Below are 23117 nucleotides of genomic sequence, written 5' to 3'. Positions count from 1 at the left end.
CTGAAAGCATCCAAGTGACCAAACGAGGAAAAGAGAGAGGAGACTCTCAAAGTAACATCCTGAGCTCTTTAAAATCAAACACAAAAGGCCATATTCTGCTTTGGACCGGACTAGTGACACCCAATGAAATTAAATGAGAGCAGCATCTGATTCAAAGAGTTCAAGGGAGGAATATAAAGAGAATTAGCACTAAAGTGCACAGTTAAAATGCTTTAATCCCCCCCAAAATGTTCTAGACACTAAAGCCCAAATTGACCTTTTGCTGACAATGGTTGTCAACAACACATTACAATCGACCTGTTCTGTAACCAGTGTAACTGCTACTTTGGATGGGACAAAATTACTTTCAGCACCATGTGCTAGTGGTAGAACTGCTGGGCACAGGTTCAGCAACAGGTTCAGTTACTGTGGTCAACAACAGGTCAACTTACTTCAGAGAAAAAACAATGGAAAATGATGCTGGGGGTATCTTCCAATTCCTCCCAGAGACCAAGGAAGGAAAGGGCTATTTTTAAGTGCCTTTTTTACTCAGAGAGATAAACAAAGGAAAACTTCATCTTTAAATGCATTTCCTTGTTCACTTATTTTGCATCTGATCTACTCTGAATGAGAGGTTTCAGAGTAGCAGCCGTGTTAGTCTGTATCCGCAAAAAGAACAGGAGGACTTGTGGCACCTTAGAGACTAACAAATTTATTTGAGCATAAGCTTTCGTGGGCTACAGCCCACTTCTTCGGATGCATGTCATGCCTACTTCATCGGATGCAAGTGGGCTGTAGCCCACGAAAGCTTATGCTCAAATAAATTTGTTAGTCTCTAAGGTGCCACAAGTACTCCTACTCTGAATGAGGGCACTCAAGGAGAATAAAAGACGTTCCCATAGCTATAGTAAAATGAAGGTTAACTGAATTTGTTGTACCTTCCCAATACCAATCCTTAAATTATTTATTTTCTTTTAGAATATACCAGGAGCCATGCAGGAAGATAAAGAATAATGATATATCGTTCTTCTGAGTCTGGGATAAAGATCTATGATCGGAGACTTGCACCACATTAACAAGGGCAAGTCACTTTACGGGAACAAGACATGGGACCTCAGCTAGAGCAGCACCTCTGCTGCGTCTTGCTGCTACAGTGGTGGATTCACACAGTAAAGGCTGACTCAGGGTGTTAGGCTGTGTTACTGTGCAACTTCCAAATATGGTGACATGGTGATTTGCTTTTTATGCCTGTCACTGAAGTATGTCCGTAGTCATTGTTGGCCTAGATAGCAAATTTACACTAACTGAGGTACCCCAGGGAATTAGGGTTTGAATGTCAGTTTCAGAAGACCAGAGAGACTGTTGAAAAAAATAAAGGGACTATTATGACTTCTACCTTGGCTGACTTCTTCGGTGTGGTGATTTGCCCTGAGCAATGGTAAAAGCCTTATAGAGACAACTTTGGGGTAACATTCATACCTGGGTTGGATTCCAATGACTACAAGAGGGATGTATTTGGGCCTTTGTGTGTGAATCGTATTCAACAGTAGAGATGCAGAGGTATAGAAAAAGATGGAGGGGTCTGCATCCTGCGACTACCGTGAGGAACATCCACAAGAGAGTAAAAATTAAGGTGTATGTCCTGCTTATCTCCCCCAGCAGCTGTGCCAATAATGTCATCAATTGCTCATTGTCCTTTCCTCTGCCATTTAATGGACTAGTGAAAGGCCAAGACCTGTTGCATTGCAAACAGGAATGCATAAAACTTGCAGCAAGCCCTCCAAACCTGTCTCATTCTCAAGCTTAATAGCAGGTCCTGAGCCTGCAAGAACTTGTGAACATGCTTAATTTTAAGGACTCTGAGTAGTCCCATTGAGATCAATGGCTCGACTCTCAGTGGATACAGTTAAGGACATATGTAAGTCATTGCAGGATTGGGGACTTGGAAAAGAGGTTTGGAAAGGGGGTCCACTAGAGACAGTCTGCAGCATAATTAAGATTTTTTCCTTTATGCCCTGATCTTCCCCATTCCTTTATAATTCACCTCTGGTTTTTTCCCCCCTTTATGCCCTGATCTTTCTCATTCCTTTATAATTCACCTCTGGTAAGTGTGTCACAGGCCTAGGTAACATCTACGACATTTTTACAAGTACATCTGCTCACATGGAGCCTGATCCTGCATGCAATGTAGCATTTCTCAGGATCAGGCTCTGCAATATTCCAAATGTGCCCAGCTCTGCTTTATAGTCTGCTACAAAATGTGGTATTTCAGGGTCTGATCCTGTGCTCATTGAGCTCAATAGCAAAGCTCCCATTTACTTCAGTGGTGCAGGATCAGACTTTAGGTGGGTTTCTAATAACTATAAAAGGCACCTGAAAATAAAGGACCTTTTCATTGCACAAGGAAGCAAAAATGTCAGGTTTTCCTCCTTTATTGAACTTTGGCAAATCATATGTGTGTGGTTTTTACATCAATAGCTATAAATAAAAAATTGAAAATTATACAGTATTTGTTATTAAGATAAAGGACGTCTATTGGCACAAATCATTGAGTAAAAACCTTTAATAATAAAATAACATTCACTCTGTAGCTACTTTATTTGTCTGGAAAACTCAGCTTACACTCAATTCAACATATCACCTCCACAAAGTTAAAAAAAATGACATAAAATGGCATAATAAAATATACCTTAAATTTCATAATACAAGTACCTTGGCAAATCTTAGTAAGCTGGACCATCTACTGTTTGTTATAAACAGTAATGGACATTGTCATTGTCTCACATACCCCTTGTTTCCTTTGGATTGAAAAATTAATTTGAACTTAATGTAGAGATATTATAATAACTGCATTAAGCAGGAATAGTTTGTGGATCTGTTAGCATGAGTCGAATGTACTGAAACAAATATTGATTCTGTTTATTGCGGAAGAACATATAAAGCTTTCTGGAAGATTAAACACTATTACAATCATTAACTGTCTTACAAAAAACCTATTTAAAATTCTTGTATCCATTACCATCTTTGGCAGATAAATAAGGGGGAAAAATAAACAGACTATATTACAAAGCTTCCATTATCACAATCTACTTTATAAGGCCAAATAAAAATATGTTTCTTTGCACTAATGAAAGCACATCTCCAATATAATCTTAATGCCAGACAATATAAACACTGTACTGATGTTAAATTTAGATGTTGTGTATAGTAGACTGCCACTTTTACACCTTCTGTTTCCTAAATTGCACTCTCCTATGCAAAGTAAAATGTATTTAGTAGTTGATTTGGCTTTACATTTAGCATGGTCAATGAGTTAGGTTTATGTAAAAGGTTGCAAGTGGGTGAGTGAACCCAAATATAAAAAACACTAAATTTGCCAATACCAAATAGTGCTACTATAACATTAGTTTTTGTGGGTTCTTGAAGGGTAGATTAGTTTAGGATATAGAGATTATTTTAAATTGGGTACAAAATATTTTATTAAATACTAACCCTAAACTGAGGGAAATGAGGGTTGGGTGTGTCCTAAAGGGACTGAACAAAACAGAGCTTCAGTATTCTTTCAGTAAGATTCAAATAAAACCATGTAAGCACTTCAGACTAGAGAGAGACGTGAAATACAGTTGCATAGGCAAGACAGTCGGGAGGGAATTCTAACTATGTTTTTTTGACTGAATCACTGAGGCAGTCTGAATTGTTGTTCTACATTAGATCTGCTAATACTGAAGTTTTTGGTTCATGCTGAGTGCTGACCTTATTACAAAATACAAGAAGAAACCAAGCACAAAAAGAATCAGAATGGTTATTCCCAGCAAGATCAGTGGAAGAGGTCTGGAATTTTTATGAAGCTTCGTAATATCTACATTTACATTCGAGGGTATTACATGTTATGTCTAAGGTTTCTGCCATAAAGCCAAAATAACTCCTTTTATTTTTGGAAAAAATGCACAGTTGACTCAATTTTGAATAAGACGTATTTTGAAATGACCCACTCATAAATTAAATTTATTGGCCATCGGGAACTGCCAATTGGTCAAACTTTGCTTTGAATAAAATTTCCTGTTTTATAACTGGAATCCAATTTGATTTTGTTGTTTTTTAAACATGGACTGATCAGGATAGAGTTTAATAATGATGTAACTGCTCATATAAACTAGTATCTCAACTGCATGAGGCAGAACTGTGCATGTTTTCACAGTTTAAATGTATACACAATTGTTCCACAACTGCTAACAGATAACAGGCTCCCATGCATAAATTCCATTAAACCAAAGGTTAAGGTCTATTTCTGAACGAAAAAAAAAGTTGCCATTAAGAACCACAATGCATCACACTGCTAAACTTTTTTTGCCTCATGCATACAAATTATAGCACTGATTGGCAGTTGCTAATTATAATACTACACTGTAACACAGAACAATTAGTTGTTCAGACCAAGTAGCACAAATGTAGAAAATAATCATATTTTTTTCAACAGAGCAAATTAACACAGATTGTTTCTTCAGCAAAATATGAAACTGTAAACTTTGGGCTCATTCTGCAACTTTCCCCAATCCAGAATAAATAAAAATCCAAAGGGAAAAAAGACAGACGTACATTATTTTAGCGCACCTTTTTTGTCTATTACAAAAGCACAACCTAAAACGTATAAAGCTTTTTTTTCTTTAAATCACAGTTACCAAAAAGAAACAGTGAATAATTTATTACATACGCTATAATAACATTACTCTAAACACTATTATCTATGAGGTATATCTGAGAAAATTCGGTAAGGAATTGCGCGGTCTGCGTTGCCAACATGCCCAGTTTTATATTAAAGCTTTGGAACCGTGAAGAAATAGAAAAGGAGGAGGAGGAGGAGGAAGAAGAAGAAGCAGCAGCAGCAGAAGAACCTTTGGTATTATTACAAATATTGTTCTTTGTGGGGTTGCATTGCAAAGCACCACAGTACAATAAGCCCACCAGGTACAGTATGGCGGCCCAGTTGAAGCTGAGGTATTCACAGGAAGAATTTAAAAAAGCACAGAGAGGTCTAGACTGGCAAAATCGTTGCTTTGGTTCAAGGAAGGCACTCGTCCCGTGGTAATGTCACACTTTGCAAGTGAAGCATGAGTCTGGTAAGGAATGCAATTGCTGTAGAGGGTCCTGCCAATTCTGACTATTTTCTGTGTTCAAACTGTCAATGTTCTTAGATGTACCCTGGGAGGTGAAAGGGGGTGGTATAGTATGGAAGGGTTCACTTAACACAAGGAATATATCGTCTCCTCCATACCTAGAAAGCATCCTGAGAATTATTATAGCTCCATGTTGAAGGTGGATAGATAGATAAATAGATAGATACAAACAGATATCAGAAGCACACACATCAAGCCACTGTCTTTTCCAAGAAAGAAAAGACTTGTTATTTTGAAAAAAAAGAAGAAGCAAGTTTAATACAAAAATGGAGCTTTTTGGTTGAGCTGATGATGAAAATAATTTGACTCAACAATGCACTGCTGATGCAAACACCTTATTGTAAAGCTCAAATATCACTATAATATATGCAAGTGCATTAGACTATTACACAGTTTTATGTCCCTGATCCTAGCAGACCTATCTGCCTGAGTGGAGTCCCACTGAACCCAATGAGATTCTGCATAGGTACAATCCTTGTTACAGAACCAGGGCCTTTGTATCTTTGCAGGGCTGGAGTTTCCTTCTGTTGAGGAGTTTTCTATGTCACTGGGAGCAGGAGCAGGCCCATAGATTCTATGAGCCAGATGCTACTCTTGTGTAACTGAACTCACTGTCTGGATTTACTTCTCTACAAATCTTCTGCGTATGCTGGCACAATCTTGCTCTCTTTACTCAGGCAAAACTCCTATTGAAGTCGATGGGATTGTGCAGGGTCCAAGTGAATGCAGAACTGGGCTCTCTATGTCTAAACCTACTTGATATAAACCTGTGAAATGTTAAATACTGTATACAAATAGCAAACCATGCTGATGAGTGGATTTTAAGTCATTCAATCATATAACAGGCTAAAAGAAACAAGCACAAAAGGGCACTATTTATTCCCTGATGACAAAAAGAGGCAAACAACTTTTAAGTAATCACTTAGGAGCATCTTATTAAAGGAGCATAATGTGTCTTCATTTCTCTGCTAACTTGAGAAAAAATAATTAACTCAACAGATGAGAATGTGAAAAAAATGTAATTGTAAAAAAGAAAAAAAATGAGAAAGCAGCCTTTGTTTCTCTTGTATCTAAAATGTTGGTTAGAAACTCAGGGCTTGTTTCACTGGTGTAAAAACTCAGTAATTCCATGACTTCCTGAGAGAGATCCAGATTTACACTGGGGCTATTAAGAAAAGACTCTGGTCCAGAAGATTTACTGTACTAGGTTTGATCTTTGATTCACTGACCTATGTCTACACTGCAGTTGGGAGGTGTGATTGCAGCACATGTAGACATAACAAAAGCCGTGAATCTGTGGCACGCTGGACAGCTCTGCTCAATTATGTACCCAGGGCCCTGGGCGGACGGCGCTAGCCCATGCAGTCGACTGGGCTGCCCTGGTTTCGTTGCTATTGTTTTGTTACTCAAGCTAGCTCAGCTCTGTCTACACCTGCTGTAATCACACCACTCAATTGCAGTGTAAACATACCCTAATTAATCTGGTATTTTACTTCTTGCAGCACCCAATGCCTGATGTTTTAGAGGAAGTAAAAAAAAAAAAAAATCCCATAATGCACACAGTCACGTATGCAACACTTCGCATAGGGCAGCAATTACTTCCTGACCTCTCCACCATCCACTAAAAATAGTGCTGTACTTCAGCAGAATCTGGCTTTATGTGAATTAGAGATACTTGTGTGAGTCTGCAGGATTGAGCCCCACGTATATCATTCCCACTGAAATAAATGGAAGCCCTGTGTGTGGAGCATCTACTAAAATATGCAATGAGCAGAGAGAAGTACCTTCTTAACTGTGTGGCTTTCTCCTGATGATTCTTGATACTGCACTTACATCTCTAAGGACCGTCAATGGGAGTTTTGCTTGAATAAGGACTACAGGATCAGACCCATAACGTTGTTAAACAGAGAGAGAGACCCTGGTCCAATTTCTGCAATTGATTCAAATGCAAAACCCCCAAATATTTCAGATGGAGTTCTGCATTTGGCAAGATAACAGGATATAGATTTATTTTACCAAGGTAACAGTCAAAGAACAAAAATCAGATACCAACCAAGAGTGAACACAGTTGTTCCAACCGATTGAATTTTGCAGGTGGGAGAAGTAAAGTGGTTCTACCAAGCTCTGAACTTGCCTGTCTTGGCCTTGGACATTTTTAGCTGGCAGGAAGGAATAAGATAAACACAGAAAATGCCCTCATCAGAATTAGCAGCCCCCACTACAGGAATTTCTTTGGGGTATCTGAGTTGCAGCTGTACATTACTGTATGTAAGAGAGAAAGGTGAAAACTATAAAAGAGCACGAGCAAAATGCAGACCGCACAGAGAAAGAAATCTTTGGTATCTTTGGTATCATCAACACGATTAAAATTACAAATGGAAAAAGTCAGTGAGGTAGCCTCTTTGGTTCTCACTAGAAATAGAAAGGTTTTTTTCTTTATTTTTTTCTTTGTTTTTCCTCTTTTTTTCCCCCCACACACGCAGAGTTCATTCTTGGAAGCAGCTAGTTTAAGGGTTTCTCTGTTTTTGCTTGTCGTTATATTTTTTCCCCCAGCTTAAGTTTTCAGAAGCCACAAAGTTCAGGCAAAGTATCTCAGTGTCTTTTTTCTATTGTTTCTGAATGCACAGTTATAGGTTGAATATTCATTGCTTGTCCACAAAATTCGCTCTGTTGTTCTGACAGAAAATAAACTGTAGTGCTTTAAGTTGTTTTAAATAAAAAATATAAAACTATACAAGGGCATCTTTCGCAGATGCTGAATAAGTTAAATAAATAAGGTATATTGGGAAGGCTTCATGTGTCATAATAATTAAAGGTACGTCCCACTTTCTAATGAGATGGGAAGGGGGATTAACTTAAATAATTTAATTACTGATATTTAAACAATTTAAATCGATTAAAAGAAGAAATAAAACTTAAAAAATCCCTTTTTAACCTGTTATTTTTCCCTGTCTGTAACAGAACTTGGCTGCTTTATGAAGCAATACTAACTTTAAAGTATATATACTAATATAAGCATTGCATCTATGATGCGCTACAATTCTAGAACTGATAAATACGTAAAATTAACTCAAATGACAAAGTAATCAGGAATGATTTAAATTAAATAGTTACAAAAGATTATCACTTGAGCCTGTTCCTGCAGTCTGTAAGCAGGCAAAACTCCCACTGAATATTAAAATAAAATGAAGCCATATGGGGATTTAGCCTGAATAAAGATGTCAGGATTGGTCTGAGACTAATTTAAATAAAGTACATCATTGATAGTTAATATATTGGGTCACAACCCAAAAGAGTCAGGAAAAAAAATCATTCAAAGATTACCATTTAAAAAAAAATTTTAAACAATAAAAATTCCCCTTAATAAATACAAATTAGGCCCAGTATAATCTATAAAGTTTTCCCACTTTTAAAAATACTCAGGTGTTGTGACAAGCAAGAAAAACATCAGATTTGCCCCCCCCTCCCCATAGCTAGCACAACCTTTCCAAAGCTATGTCATTACCATGTCTCCTTTTGGAAGAGGAGATTCCTATTCCCTTAAGTAGGTTTGAGCTTTGCTTTGCTGGTTTAGTCCTTCTCAGGTCTTTGGATTTAGCTTTAGTTAAGAGAGATCCAGAATAAAGCTATTCAACCGAAGTAATCAAGCACATTCTTTGTTCCTTCAGAGATGATTAAACAATATCCAAGGGTTCTTGAAAGTTGAATTCATCTTGGATGTGCCCATGATAGTGACTCCAAGTATATAGTAAAGAAGATGCTGGGATACTATTTTTACATTACTTTTTTTGGATCCAAACAAATAAACAAAAAAGATACAAGTTATAGAGAGCTATAGAGAGTTATAAACAGATGGCATATAAGTGAAACACGCACATTTTGGATTTTTTTTTTAGTATAAACAGAATATACTGTATATCATACATATGTGTACGCATATCCACATATATATCTACACTCAGTTTATACTGTTAACACTCGTTTTCTGAGTTATATGCTACATAAAAGCCTGCTACAGTTGACAATGAAATGGAAGACTTTATATGGGTTGATAAAATATATGGGAGTCAAAAATGCAGCAGTATTTTCATATGTCCATATCAAAATCATTTTTGACAAATAGGCATATAATAGGAACATTGACATGGCCATGGCCTCAAAATGCAATCCTCTCTCAGGCAAAATCTTACGCTGCAATTTTGCTTGAGCAAAGGCTGCAGGGTTGGAACCCTAATCATAACAGCAAAATCAATATGTTTTTTCCAGTGTGTGATTGTTTTCTAGTAGTTTAAATTTAAAGATTGGAATTTGAGCCATTATATTGTCTACCAAGCACATCCAAACATTTGCAGGGAATCAAAAATATCACATTTTATCTTAAGGATAATTTTTGTTTGTTAATAATTCAGTATTTAACCTGGATTGTTCTGGCTGCAGCTGCTGGCCTAGAGTCAAATAAAAAAGACTTACACTCATCCTTGAATAAAAATAGCTCTTTTTCATTGCGTGGTTAACAGCTTTTGCATACTCCCATGAGATATGAAGCTTAGACACAAATTTCCTGGCCATGCTCTTTCCAGAGATAGTTGGGCATCTGCTGTATTTTTTATTGATGAGATGAGACAAATAAAGCCTAAAAGGTGTTTAGATTTTTGACAATAAATTATGCTATTTTGGTCTGAAACAATCAAGGACCTGATTCTGATTCTCTCATGTTGTGTAGCAATATATGCCACAAGGTGTCCCATTGAAATTCATAAGGCTGCTCACAGAATGCAATACTACTCAGCAAAGGTCGGGGTACTAGAATCTGGCCTCAAACAATAAGAAAGATGTGGCAGGAATTTCTAGAAAATTCCTTGGGCTTCAGTGCATATGACGTAAAATGGTCTTTGAAGTTGTGAGAATTTACTCACTTTTCTCCTTTTACTCGTTAAAAGTTTACAAATCACTCTAATTTCCCAGCATAAAAACCTCATACGGGAAACATGGCACTTTCCCCTTGATTATAAAGGAGACGTTAAACAAAAGACAGAACCCACCACCAGGTGGATGTGCTTAATGTTAGAAGGCCATCTGTATGGAAAACTTACTTTGGCATGGACAGCTCATTTTGACCACATTCCTTAAATGATGGCTGGGATATTATTTTTTGTCAGATATACACATCAATTAATTGAAATCATAAGGAAAATTGACAGTAATCTAAAAGAGGTTAAGAAATGACATTCTGTGCTTTAACTAAAGTACTATGTCCATCCCCTTTATAGAACAGCGAAGGGTATATAACATTATGGAATGGGATATGAGAAAAATAATAAGAAAAGCAGCATTGTATAATACTGCTAGAAAATGAAGAACAGCAGTATTAGGATGGAAAATTACTAGTATGGTCAATGATCATACGCAAGACATGCGTGGAGATAGGCATTCTCAAACCAACCCTGATTTGAACACTAGCTTCATACCAAACTTTGAACGTGAAGTTTAGATTTGGATTAAAGCTTCATAAGCTGGACCCTCTTTCTATTATGGGCCAAATCAAAACCTTAAACCCCAACACCTTGATTCCTTGGAAAAGTGTGAGCCCAGATCTTTTTGCAACTCAGTTCCATCTCTGATAATGAGGCTTCACTTGTTCTTTGGAGACTCATGTAGGACCAACCTTCTCTGGGAAAGAGTTATGCGGAAAGAATAATTTTCCCCCAAAGCTAGCATTTATCAGGTTAGTTGCTGATGCTGATTCCCAGGTAGCCATCTTGAATTTATTTCTAAGGAAAGGTTCTAACTATCCTTCTGGTACAGAAACATTTTCTGTTTTTCTTTCTTTTCTTAAAAAAAAATGTAAAATGTAGAAACTGATTATATTACTTTTATATGCAGTGTTATTTGAAAAGAAGCCCTAAGTCATGTGTAGAGATGGAGTTGAATTGAGACACTGGTTACAACCCTCCTCAGATTCCCTCTCCCCTACCCCCCAAAATTTGAGGAAATTCAGATTTGGTCCTGGATCCGAATTTCATTATTTGGAAGTATAATGGTTCAAACCAGAACAATGAATGCAAACCACCTGAACTACTGGAAGCTCTGATCCAGTTTGAATTCTAGATCTGATCTTTGTGACTCAGGCTCATCTCTAGTGATATTCAGTATTTACAATGAAGTATTTCAGTACCTATCTTGTGAGATTCATTTAAGGGGAAGTGGAAGAGGATCTGGTCAGTTAAGCATTTTTTCCCATATGGGATGGTTGTTTAAAGCTCTGAACATACAAGAGAACAATTCTACCTGTTAAAAAAAACAAATAATATTCAATTGACACATTTTCCCACATACTCTTATGGACAGAGAAGACAGATTAGTTTAGTATCCCAACACCTTATACTTGGAGTCCATGGAATCCTTGAAAGATTCCATGTGGGGGGAGAAACAGAAAAAAAAAAAAAATTAAAAACCACCCTTTTTGTTGCTCAAAGAAACAGAATTGATTACCTTTACACAGATCAATGGTGCTATAAGCATTTTAGCCGTGCAAGAGGAGATAATGAACTGAAACAAAAGTTGTGAGAAATCCTCATCTTTGGTATTGTAGCTGTTGAGGTTTCGGTTGCTCTGTTCCTTGTTCTTTTGAAAAAACTGCATAGGCACAAATTAAAGACAATCTTCAACTTTAAGATTACTGAGTTGTCAGATGAAGCAGCACTCACATTGGCTTTACTTTGTTTTCATTCTTGTCAACCCTTTCTTTGAAATCTGCTTCCTAAAATGTCCAAGATGTCTGTCAAAACACAGTGTGTTGTGTTGTTTTTGTTTCCTGACGTGCTTCCTTGGTTTTTTTATTTTATTTTATTTTATTAAAATGGAACAGTTTGTTGCAGAAGAAGTAGGTGCAGAAAAAGTTTCTTTGGTTTCGATTAAGTAGTACATAAAAAAGTCTCAAGTGTCTTTAAAGAATCATTACAGCGTTTGGCTTGCTTTTGAACACTCAATTGGTGTTTCAAAAGGGGCCATTCACTGGTAAATATGCACATCAAGTGACCATAACAATTTCAGTGATAAGGATTGTTTATGCTCTTTGAAGACTACTGTAACTGCAGCTAGTATGGCCCTGTTAGCTCTGCTACTCCACTCACGACTTTGCTAATTTTGTCAGCATCCACTTTCTGCTCAATTGTACAGCAAAACTAAAATGATAGAGTTGTACTTTTTTTGGAGTTTGCAAGGCTTTCTGATTTCTAAAATAATCACAATACTATGATGATGATGAAAATAAATGGCAAGTTATAAATGTCTTTGGCTTGCAATATACTGCATCTTTGGTGTACTGTGTTCTCTTCTCGTTAAATGAATTGGTAATGGAGATGTGATAGATTTTGATGTCATATTTAAGTCATATGCAGCACATCTAAATGGTCAGTGACATCCTGAAAGTAGATGCTTTTTTTCTGCTAAGAAAATACCAAGGAACTCTAATACAGAATGCATCAATTTAAAAAAAACCCCACCTAAATAGAGTTCAGTAACAATGAAATGATAAGGAGAAACTACATGCTAATAACTAAAAAGGACATATTGATGACCTAAGGAAATCTAGCTCTCTCAAAGTGTTGTGTTTGCTCCATGCACTGTAGCAGTTAAATTGACCTCCTGAGTGTGCATCTGCATTATGTACAAACACAGAATTTGTGACAAACAGCAAAATGTGCTTGAAGCTTGTGTGGTCACATACTTTTCATTAACAACTTCATAAATTAGAGTGTCTTGAAAGAACAGATGTAGCAAGTCCAGAACCGTTCTATTTCTGTATCTATTGTCTTTGTGCTTGATACTTTGAGCTCAAGTGAACTGAATTTTAGTGATCCAAGACCATGTGAGTGTTCACTGATAAGTTTAAAAAATAAACCCAAAACATAAAATTGGATCCATTTTTTTTCTAAAACATCTAAACAAAACAATGCCTGAGATTACAAAACAGGTTCTTGGATTTTTCAATTTCCATCTTTTAAGATTTGTGCTCAGTTCTCATGTTGTCATGTTATGGTTGTGAGCTTTGGTATTTTGTGGTGTGGCAAGCCTAAGCATTTGGAAAACAAAGTAGGTCAGACATGTTTGCATTTCTGTTTAGCTACCAACTCTGGGCAATCCTGCAGTTCTCCCATCGCCTTAAATGCTGATCCATAGTTTAAGTCTTCATTGGCTCTCAGGAAAAATTTATGTCATGAATGACCCACTTATATTTTGGATATGCTTAGCCTGTCTTGAATGTAATACTATATAGAAAGAGATTAATTTGTGATTTGCGCCTTCTAAAACTGACTAAATAGCCATTAAAAAAGTGTCCTATGTTTACAACTAGACTAGAATTACTTTCCAAGAGAATTGTGCTTTCAAATCACCAGTGAAGGGCCCCACTCAGAATCCATACTTTTTCTTTCCTTTCATTCTTTTTTTCTCTTTTTTATGGTTGAGTTGTGCCTAATTTAGATTCCTTTCTTCAATCATGCTTTGGTACAAGTGCTGGAGGCTGAAGAGGATCCCCCTGTACTCAAATCATCCTGCCATTTCTCAAGGCTGCGTCTCCTAGCGTTCATGAAGAAGTTACTGACAGTGGTAAGTTCCAAGCCCAGCTGTTGGGAGATGGTGATCTGCATTTCTTTGGATGGACGTTTGTTCTCTTTGAAGATGGCAAAAAGTGTTCTGCGCTGGAGATCGGTGAAAACCAGACGAGATTTCTTCTGGGAATTGTTCCTGTCTTTATTCGGTTCTTGTTCTTTGCGTTTGCATGCTTGGGGAACCAGAAGAAAAAAAAAAAAAAAAGAGAGAGAGAGAGAGAGAGAGAGAAAGAATCAATGTATGCATAAGTACCAATAAACTGAGCTGGTGATACATTGAAAACATTGATAAAGCTGTACAGTGGATGTAAACTGTTAAACTTTATTGTGCAAATTGCAGTGCTGTCAATAACCACCGTTCTCAGGTTCATCTCTTAAGAATGTGAGTCACTGATATGCCTAGTGTGGGCAGTAAAGCCAAAGAGATCAATGATCTGAATGAATACTGAGTAAACAATTAGTACTTGAAAAAGCTTTCGAGGAGGAATTAGATGGGGGTGACTTTGGTCCCAACCACAGCTGAAAGGCCTGATTTTTCAAAAGTGACTACTGATTTTGAGTTACTCCAATTCTAGGTGCGGAGCACCCAACCACTGAAAATCAGGCACCCTCAGGGTGTCATCCAAAAATGAAGGCTCCCAAAATCATTATACTCTTTAAAAATGGTAGGCTTTTAGGTCTATTCCTATTATAAATGGCCCCCTTTAAGAAACATATAACTCCCCCATAAATTTTGCTTCATGATCTGACATGTAGAATACAAAATTTCAGCCTAGAAAAGAAAATTCAAACCATATCTGTCTCGTCTTTCCCAGTAGCTAACAGAAAGCTTCACTGTTTTCAGATACTTTTTGGGTGCTCTTATAACACACAACAGGCTCAGATTTTATTTTGCGAATGAAATTGTGGAGGCTGTTATTCCATTATGTCAAGTAAACCATTTAGGAAGTGGATCCATGCACAGAATAAATACAAAATGGAAATGACTATTATATGCATGCAGAGCATGTACTCCATTGGCATGTTGAGGCAAAGAGCCTTTTCTTAGACCTAAAATTACATATGCACTCCAGTAAACTGCAAAAGGCACTGCACTACAGTGGTGAGGTGAAGGCATGAAAATCTGCTATGTAAACATACAGGAGAAGGTAGAGAGCTGAACCAACATAATCCACTCCCACCCCCCTTCTTACAAAGCCTCACCACACAGACACCATCCATCTGGAGCTCTGTGGATTGAAAGGATATGTCAGCATGGTAGCAGTTTGAATCTAGCCAACAGCCCTCTACACTATTATCTGCCAGCAAATCAACGTAATTTCCATGGGAAATTCCGGAGGGAGTGAATGCTGACAGTTCCAGCGTTAATTCCTGCTGCATACCTTGAAGGGGGAGCAGAAAGGCATGGACTCACCAAGGTTAGGAAGGGACGCTCACAGTTTAGCATGGAAAGGAGACTGTCTGCAAAAATCCCCTAAAAATCTATGGAACTTCCCCCCATAGATCTCAGGACATATGTTTGGAAAGAGGATTATGTCCAATTCCTATGCCTTGAACTATGACGTCTGGGCCAGATTTTTAAAGGTATTTTGGTGCCTAAAGATGCAGATGGAGGCCTAGTGGGATTTTCAAAAGCACTTAGGTGTCTAACTCCCATAGAATTCCTAGTGTGAAAATCCCCCTTGGCACCTATCGCATCTTTACCCACTGAAATACCTTTAAAATTCTGGCTCTCTGTGCTCCGCCCTCTATTTAATTTCCCCTAGCTTTTCTCTTCCTGTGTGTTGTCATGAGAGAGGATGGTTTGGCCCCAAATGCTGTCAGACACCTGTGTTCCTAACTTGAAATGTGGAAAAGGAGAGGAAGCATTGTAGAGGACAGGCCAGGACTAGGCCTCTGAAGAGCTGTGTTCCAGTCCCAGCTCTGCCACAGACTTCTTGTGTGCCCTTGGGCAAACCATTTAATCTCTTTGGGCCTCAGCTTCCCATTCTGTAGAATGGGGACAAGGAATACCTAGTTAACAGTGGTGTTGGGAGACTTAATTCATTAATGTTTCTAAGGCACTTTGAGATCCTCACAAGGAAGGCCCTATAGGAGTGCAAAGTATTATTACTTTTTTACAAATTACTCATTCACACCATTTAAAGCTCTTGTAGTAGATGCAAATCTGGAAGGGGTGAAGTGGTTTGGAATAAAATTATAACTAGCAATGCAAACTTTTACCCCAAACTTCAGCCGAATTAAACCTTTTTTGAAATTTAGAACTGTCTGGGTACTTTTCTCCACATCTCCTGTTATTTGTCATTTTCATCCATATCTGCACCTGCTACAACCAGGAAAAGAGCTGCTGAAACATCCCAAGAGTTGTGGTGCTATTTATAGCCCAACTGGGGACAAGAAGTACCAGAAAGCTGTCAAGCACGTTTATTCTCTTGAGATTTCCAGGCACATTTTGCAGACTTGAGATGTTCCAATAGAGTTCAGCTAAGAATCAAAAGTCTTGATGTTTATCAGACCATGAGCTAAACTTCTGAACCTTTTGAAGTTCCTGCATTGCTACTGGGAATGTGTAGCATGAATGAGACATAGAGGTCAACCCAGTCTTTTAATATTATTCAAATGGAAAGCAGACCTAGAATTCAGCAATTTTATTTTGGACTAGCCTAGTCCAAACTCTCCACAAAAACCAAACAAAACCAATCAACCAAAACCCAAAAAACTCCAAACAAAAAAACCCCCAGTTCCCCATATCAAATTATAAATCCCTCAAATGATATGCAGATTATATGTTAATTATTTAATATTAAAAACACAAAACCAAGAAAATTCAGTTAGAACTAACCCCCCTATTTAAAAAGTACGTTTCATGATGCAATATCCTTCTTATTTATTTATTTGTGCAGTATGAGGTGATCTAGACGCAGTGCTTGCATTCTATGATGCTGAGCATTATGAAGAACCCCGAGATAGCTACATTAGATAGAGAATTATTAGCATGCCCTTTAAAACCTTGATTCAATCAGTCTCAAAATAATATTTTTTGATCAACAATTTAAAGGGACACTGTCAAGGTCAGTAGGCCCGAAATGTCACTCACCTTTTCTTCTCCTCTGTCTGTCTACAAACTCTATGCAATTCTTTCTGGCTTTGATCCTGCAAGGTGCTGAACACTCTGGCCCTGATCCAGCAAAGCACTTAAGCACATTCTTAGTTTTAAATACATGACTCATCCCATGGAAAGCAATGATGCTAATCACACTGTTAAAATTAAACACATGCTTAAATTCTTTGCTGGATTAGGACCAGAAAGCTCAGCACCTTGCATGATTGAGCTAGGTATGTCAGTTCAAACCTCCCCCTCAAAATCCCAAATGCTTCAATGATCTTCTTATGAAACAGGAAAGATCAAGAGCAGGTGCTCCAAATTCATGAGCAACCCTACAATAACAAATCAATTTGTGTGTGACAGAAGGCAAATTTTTGTAATATGAAACCAGATTTCAGTTTCAAGCTTCTATGGATTACTGTAAATCGCAGTTAGAAGAGAAAACATGAGATAACCCCTTCCTGGCATTTTTTGCTATTGCTAAAAAATCTACAACAAGTGTATGCACACTTGGGGGTAGAGTATCTGTGATAGCCTCCCATTTCATATACCTTTTTTTTTTTCAAAATGGAATTGTTTTCCAACCAGCCCTATTAGGAATTAACATTTCCTTCTTAAATCACCACCCCACTATGCTCCGCAAGGGAACCTCTCTCTAGCCCAACCCCAGCCTCCTAGCAACATGAGAAGAGACACCATTCCCAACTCCCCCTTCTATCTGTAACAGATAAACTAGTTATTTGATTCACACCCAGTAAAGAAACAGGTTTTATGGTTAGTTTAAAATCCAAATTATGCTATGAGGCTCAACAAAACCCTGTTTAGAGCTGGTTTGCTTGAAACTCATCACAGGTTCTTCAGGCCAACTGATGCCCTCAGATTAATTTAAGGCTAATGGGGTTGCACAGGTGTCGCTGAGGGCACAATCTGAAGATAATGGGTGGCAGAGGTGTGGCTGATGACATAATTTGGCCCACATATTACAATGAATATGGAACCCTAGAAGGCTTTTACAATGTCATTTGTTAGGGTGGATCAGCTGTTTAGTGACAAAATTCCATCATAGACCTAAGGGCCATAGCAGGCCCCAAGTCAGTGGAATCAGTGTTTCCACTGTACTGGATAAGGCAAATGTGGAGTGAGATAGCTGAGGAACTCCATATGACTAGCTCCATGCTTGCTATTCATAGAGCAGAATACAGAATAGCATCAGGCTGAGGAGAGCTGGGGGGGGGGGTTGCTTCTCCTCTGATACCAGTTTTACAGTAGCAAAACTCCATTGACTTCAATAGTTACTCCTATTTTACACTGGTGTAAGTGAGAGGAGAAGGGGGTGCCCAGGTGTCATGGCTCCGGTTTCAGCCTGGGGCTGCAGACCTGCCCTGTGTCCTGCGTGCAGGATGGACTGGATTCTGTACACCACAACAGTGCATATAGGCTGTTCTGGATATATGTTCTGCCACCTCGTACATGGCCCGTCCACAGCTCTCTGGATGGCCCACGACTGTGCCCAAGCACAGGGTGATTACAGACTTGGGGCCCCATAGGAAAGCATTTGGAACTTCTCCTTGTGCAGACTAAGCTAGAGATACTGCCTGTGACTAGTCTATGAGGCTTTCCATAGGGAGTCATTGAAGCACCTGCTTGTCTGGGACGATTAGAGGGGGATGGAAGCAGCCTCCAAAGCATCTGACTCTTCTGACGGGCTAAACTCCCTCTGCAGCCTAAGTGGGGAATGGGGGAGCCTCCTAACAGGACCACGGTCAGCAACGTAAATGGAAATGAACGTTCATGCACAAACCCAATTAAATATTGTCATGTGCACAAATGAGCTCCACAGCGCAATCCCAGTTGTGCACCCAACTGAGCAATCAGGTGTATAATGTGCCCTATTCAAACAGGTGTAGGTGGATGCAATTCCATTAACTCCAACTGACTACAGTATAGTGATGGTACTGCAGCTCAAAACATCTCATAATCACAGAGTCATAGAAGATTAGGGTTGGAAGAGACCTCAGGAAGTCATCTAGTCCAACCCCCTGCTCAAAGAAGGATCAAAACCAACTAAATCATCCCAGCCAGGGCTTTGTCAAGCCGGGCCTTAAAAACTTCCAAGGATGAAGATTCCACCTCCTCCCCTAGGCAACCCATTCCAGTGCTTCATCACCCTCCTAGTGAAATAGTGTTTCCTAATATCCAACCTAGACCTCCCCCACTGCAACTTGAGACCATTGCTCCCTGTTCTGTCATCGACCACCACTGAGAACAGCCGAGCTCCATCCCCTTTGGAACCCCCCCCTTCAGGTAGTTGAAGGCTGCTATCAAATCGCCCCTCACTCTTCTCTTCTGCAGACTAAACAAGCCCAGTTCCCTCAGCCTCTCCTTGTAAGTCATGTGCCCCAGCCCCCTGATCATTTTCATTGCCCTCCGTTGGACTCTCTCCAATTTGTCCACATCCTTTATGTAGTGGGGGGCCCAAAACTGGATGCAATACTACAGATCTGGCCTCACCAGTGCCGAGTAGAGGGAAATAATCACTTCCCTCGATCTGCTGGCTGTGCTCCTACTAATGCAGCCCAATATGCCATTAGTCTTCTTGGCAACAAGGGCACACTGATGACTCATATCCAGCTTCTCATCCACTGTAATCCCCAGGTTCTTTTCTGCAGAACTGCTGCTTAGCCAGTCGGTCCCCAGCCTGTAGTGGTGCATGGGATTCTTCTGTCCTAAGTGCAGGACTCTGCATTTGTCCTTGTTGAACCTCATCAGATTTCTTTTGGCCCAATCTTCCAATTTGTCTAGGTCACTCTGGACCATATCCCTATCTTCTAGCATATCTACCTCTCCCCCCAGCTTAGTGTAATCCGCGAACATGGTGAGGGTGCAATCCATCCCATCATCCAGATCATTAATAAAGATGTTGAACAAAACCGGCCCCAGGACCGACCACGGGGGCACTATGCTTGATACCGGCTGCCAACTAGACATGGAGCCATTGATCACTACCCATTGAGCCCGACAATCTAGCCAGCTTTCTATCCACCTTATAGTATCAGAGGGGTAGCCGTATTAGTCTGAATCTGTAAAAAGCAACAGAGGGTCCTGTGGCACCTTTAAGACTAACAGAAGACTTCTGTTAGTCTTAAAGGTGCCACAGGACCCTCTGTTGCTATCCACCTTATAGTCCATTCATCCAATCCATACTTCTTTAACTTGCTGGTAAGAATACTGTGGGAGACTGTATCAAAAGCTTTGCCAAAATCAAGATATATCACGTCCACTGCTTTCCCCATATTCACAGAGCCAGTTATCTCATCATAGAAGGTAATCAGGTTGGTCAGGCATGACCAATCTCCCCAGCAGCCTTATATAAACTGTGAACTGCAGAGGTGACAGAATAGACGTATTCAGGATAATAGGTGCTGGAACTAGAGGTGCTAGGGGTGCTGCTGCTCCCTCTGGCTTTAAGTGGTTTCCATTATACACAGGGTTTACAGTTTGGTTCAATGGCTCTCAGCACCCCCACTATACAAATTGTTCCAGTGCCCCTGTGCAGGATCCTACACAAGGGAGCCTGGGGTGAGGGAGTGTAATTACCTCACACTGCCCATTACCCATCTCACAAAGGAAAGGAGGAAGCCACCCAAGAGCAATTCCATCCACACCTGTCAGAATTCATGAGGGTGGGTGGGTCAACACATCAATTACATCAAAGGCTGCTAATGGATCTTAAAAAGTTCAGTATAGATAGCTGATTTTTTATCCATTAGCAGGAGGAGAACTTCTAGCAGAAAAACCAATGTCATCTTCATAATGTGTCCAAGGCTAAAACTAGACTGATAGAGGTATCTGCACAAAATCCATGTTTTGACATGCTTAGGTAACACGCTAAGACCAAAATATTCCTATTAGGTAAGTGATCGGATTTGCAGATGTGCTATTGGAGCTAACCTAACTTTAGGCACCTACGTTTGAAAATTTAGCATCTCTGGAACTGAGAACAGAATTTGGCTCGTCTGCCAGATGGAAAGGGGTATAAACTAAATTGACGTTCAGGGAAGTGCGTCCACCTGCACCCGTTGCAATAAGGCACAGCTGCACGCTTGATTGCTCATTTGGGTACAGAGCTGGGATTCCACTGACAAGATCATTTCTGCACATCAAAATATTTCTTTGGATTTGTGCAAGAAGGTGTGCACTTAATTCAGGGGTGGCCAACCTGTGGCTCCGGAGCCACATGCGTCTCTTCAGAAGTTACTATGCGGCTCCTTGTATAGGCTCCAGGGCTGAGCTACAGGCACCAACTTTCCAATGTGCTGATGAATGCTCACTTCTCAACCCCTGGCTCTGCCACAGGCCCTGCCCCCACTCTACCCTTTCCCATCCTCTCCCCTTAGCCTGCAGTGCCCTCGCTCCTTCCCCCCTCCCCCCCACAGCCTCCTGCACGCCATGAAACAGCTGATTGGGAGGTGTGGGGAGGGAGGGGGAGGTGCTGATCGGCAGGGCTGCCGGTGGGTGGGAGGCGCTGGGAACGGGGCGGGGGAGCTAATGGGGGGCTGCTGATGTATTACTGTGGCTCTTTGGCAATGTACATTGGTAAATTCTGGCTCCTTCTCAGGCTCAGGTTGGCCACCCCTGACTTACACCAGTTTTATACCAATATAACACAATTAACTTCAGTGGAGTTACTCCGCTTTTACACTGAGTGTAAGATCAGAGTCAGGTCCTGTGAAATGCAATTCTTTGTCTCTACCTGTATTTTTGGATTAGATTGTAATTCAGAGTCACTATTGCCTCTCTGATTTTCCTCCCTTCCCTGCCCGGCCACTCCTGCCCACCTCTGCTGAATGAGGATTGGGCATGCAGGGGGCTGCTCTCACGCCCCATGCTGTGACCTGCCGTGCTCTTAGTCTATGCTGAGCAATAAGGAAAGGAATGGTCACAATTCTGTCCTTCCTTATGCCAGAGTGACAAGCTAGGTGTGGTAATATTTTTAATTGGACCAACTTCTGTTGGCGGAAATGACGAGCTTTTGAGCTTCACCGAGCTCTTCATTATGCCAGAATGACAGCTGACACGTCAAATGCGGGGATAGTGAATGCATTACTCAGAGACTTTAAGTGGGAATTCCTTTTATGGCATAAGCATCAGGAAAGAAAACTAGTGCATGTGGCATGATTCCCTTTCATGCAGCAACCGAGACTTCAGTGTAAGTCATAGTGGACCCATAACTGTATATGGACCCTACGCATGTCCAGGAGGAGAGATTAACTAAAATTAAGCAAAGTCAGGGCAACACTTGCTATCCACCCTCCTGCTCCAGAGTTGACGGCATGTAAGAGATGCAGCACTTTTGTAACAGGGATAGACTAGTGGGGAAAGGGTGCTCAGAGAGTGCCTCTCTGACAATCCACTAATGCAGGACACTTTCCTGGAGCTTTTGAGTGCTAGGAGGAGACCTTACTATAACAAGCCTGCTGGTGATCCATAGACCCTCGGGGTATATTCTGCTGGTTTGAAGCCATGATTTCTTAACCCTTTTTGCACATGATGCAGCACATACCTGAGTGGGAGCACATATATTTCCATTTCAGAGCAGAGGTAACATGCACTATAGCATGTAGCCCCCTGGTCACAATGAGTCACCCTACCTTACCTCAGGAGGGTGGCTCTGAGACCTACAGCAAAGCCAATTCCCTTTGTCCTCCTCCGGTATGTGGCCACTAATAACAAAAGGAGGATTTTGTCCAGAATTTGGACAGTGCTTTTGGCTGGAAAAGACCATTTAAATGTGTAATGTTATTATTATATTATTCTGGTACTAGAGATGGGCCTGAACCAAACCCCCAGGTTATTATTATTTGTATTACAATAGTCAACAAAAGTTGGAGTCCTGTTGTGCTAGGCACGGTACATATACAAAGCACGAGACTGCCTTGCCTCGAAGAGCTTACACATTTAATAGACAAAAGAGAAGGGAAGTATTATCATTTCCATTTTCAGATGAGTAATGGAGGCCCAGAGAGACTAAAGACCAGAATTTCAAAAAGAGCTCCGCACCCACAGAGAGCGCCAGAACTGCAAAAGAGTTCAGCAGATGGTGGGTTGCGATCATTTGGAAATCTAGGGTGTAAGTGTCACAATGGTAGCAGCTGGGTGCTGAGCGCTTTTGAAAATCCGGGCCCAGGTGTCTTGCACAAGGTCAAAAAGGAAGTTTGTAGCAAAGCCAGGAATTAAATCCTGATC

The 23117-nt window shown here is 39.9% G+C and overlaps 1 protein-coding gene across 1 annotated transcript in view; it reads right to left on the bottom strand.

The window, feature by feature from the left end:
* Positions 1-13651: 13651 nt before the first annotated feature.
* The window catches only part of ONECUT2 (one cut homeobox 2), a 42424-nt gene continuing 32958 nt past the window's right edge, over positions 13652-23117 (bottom strand). The window contains exon 2 of the mRNA XM_065406892.1: positions 13652-13938. Coding sequence (XP_065262964.1) covers positions 13652-13938 — 287 coding nt within the window. The remainder of the gene's footprint in view (positions 13939-23117) is intronic.

The sequence above is a fragment of the Emys orbicularis genome, chromosome 6 (genome assembly GCF_028017835.1).
Source record: "Emys orbicularis isolate rEmyOrb1 chromosome 6, rEmyOrb1.hap1, whole genome shotgun sequence".
Lineage (NCBI taxonomy): Eukaryota > Metazoa > Chordata > Testudines > Emydidae > Emys > Emys orbicularis.
This window is presented reverse-complemented; position numbering and strand designations above follow the sequence as displayed.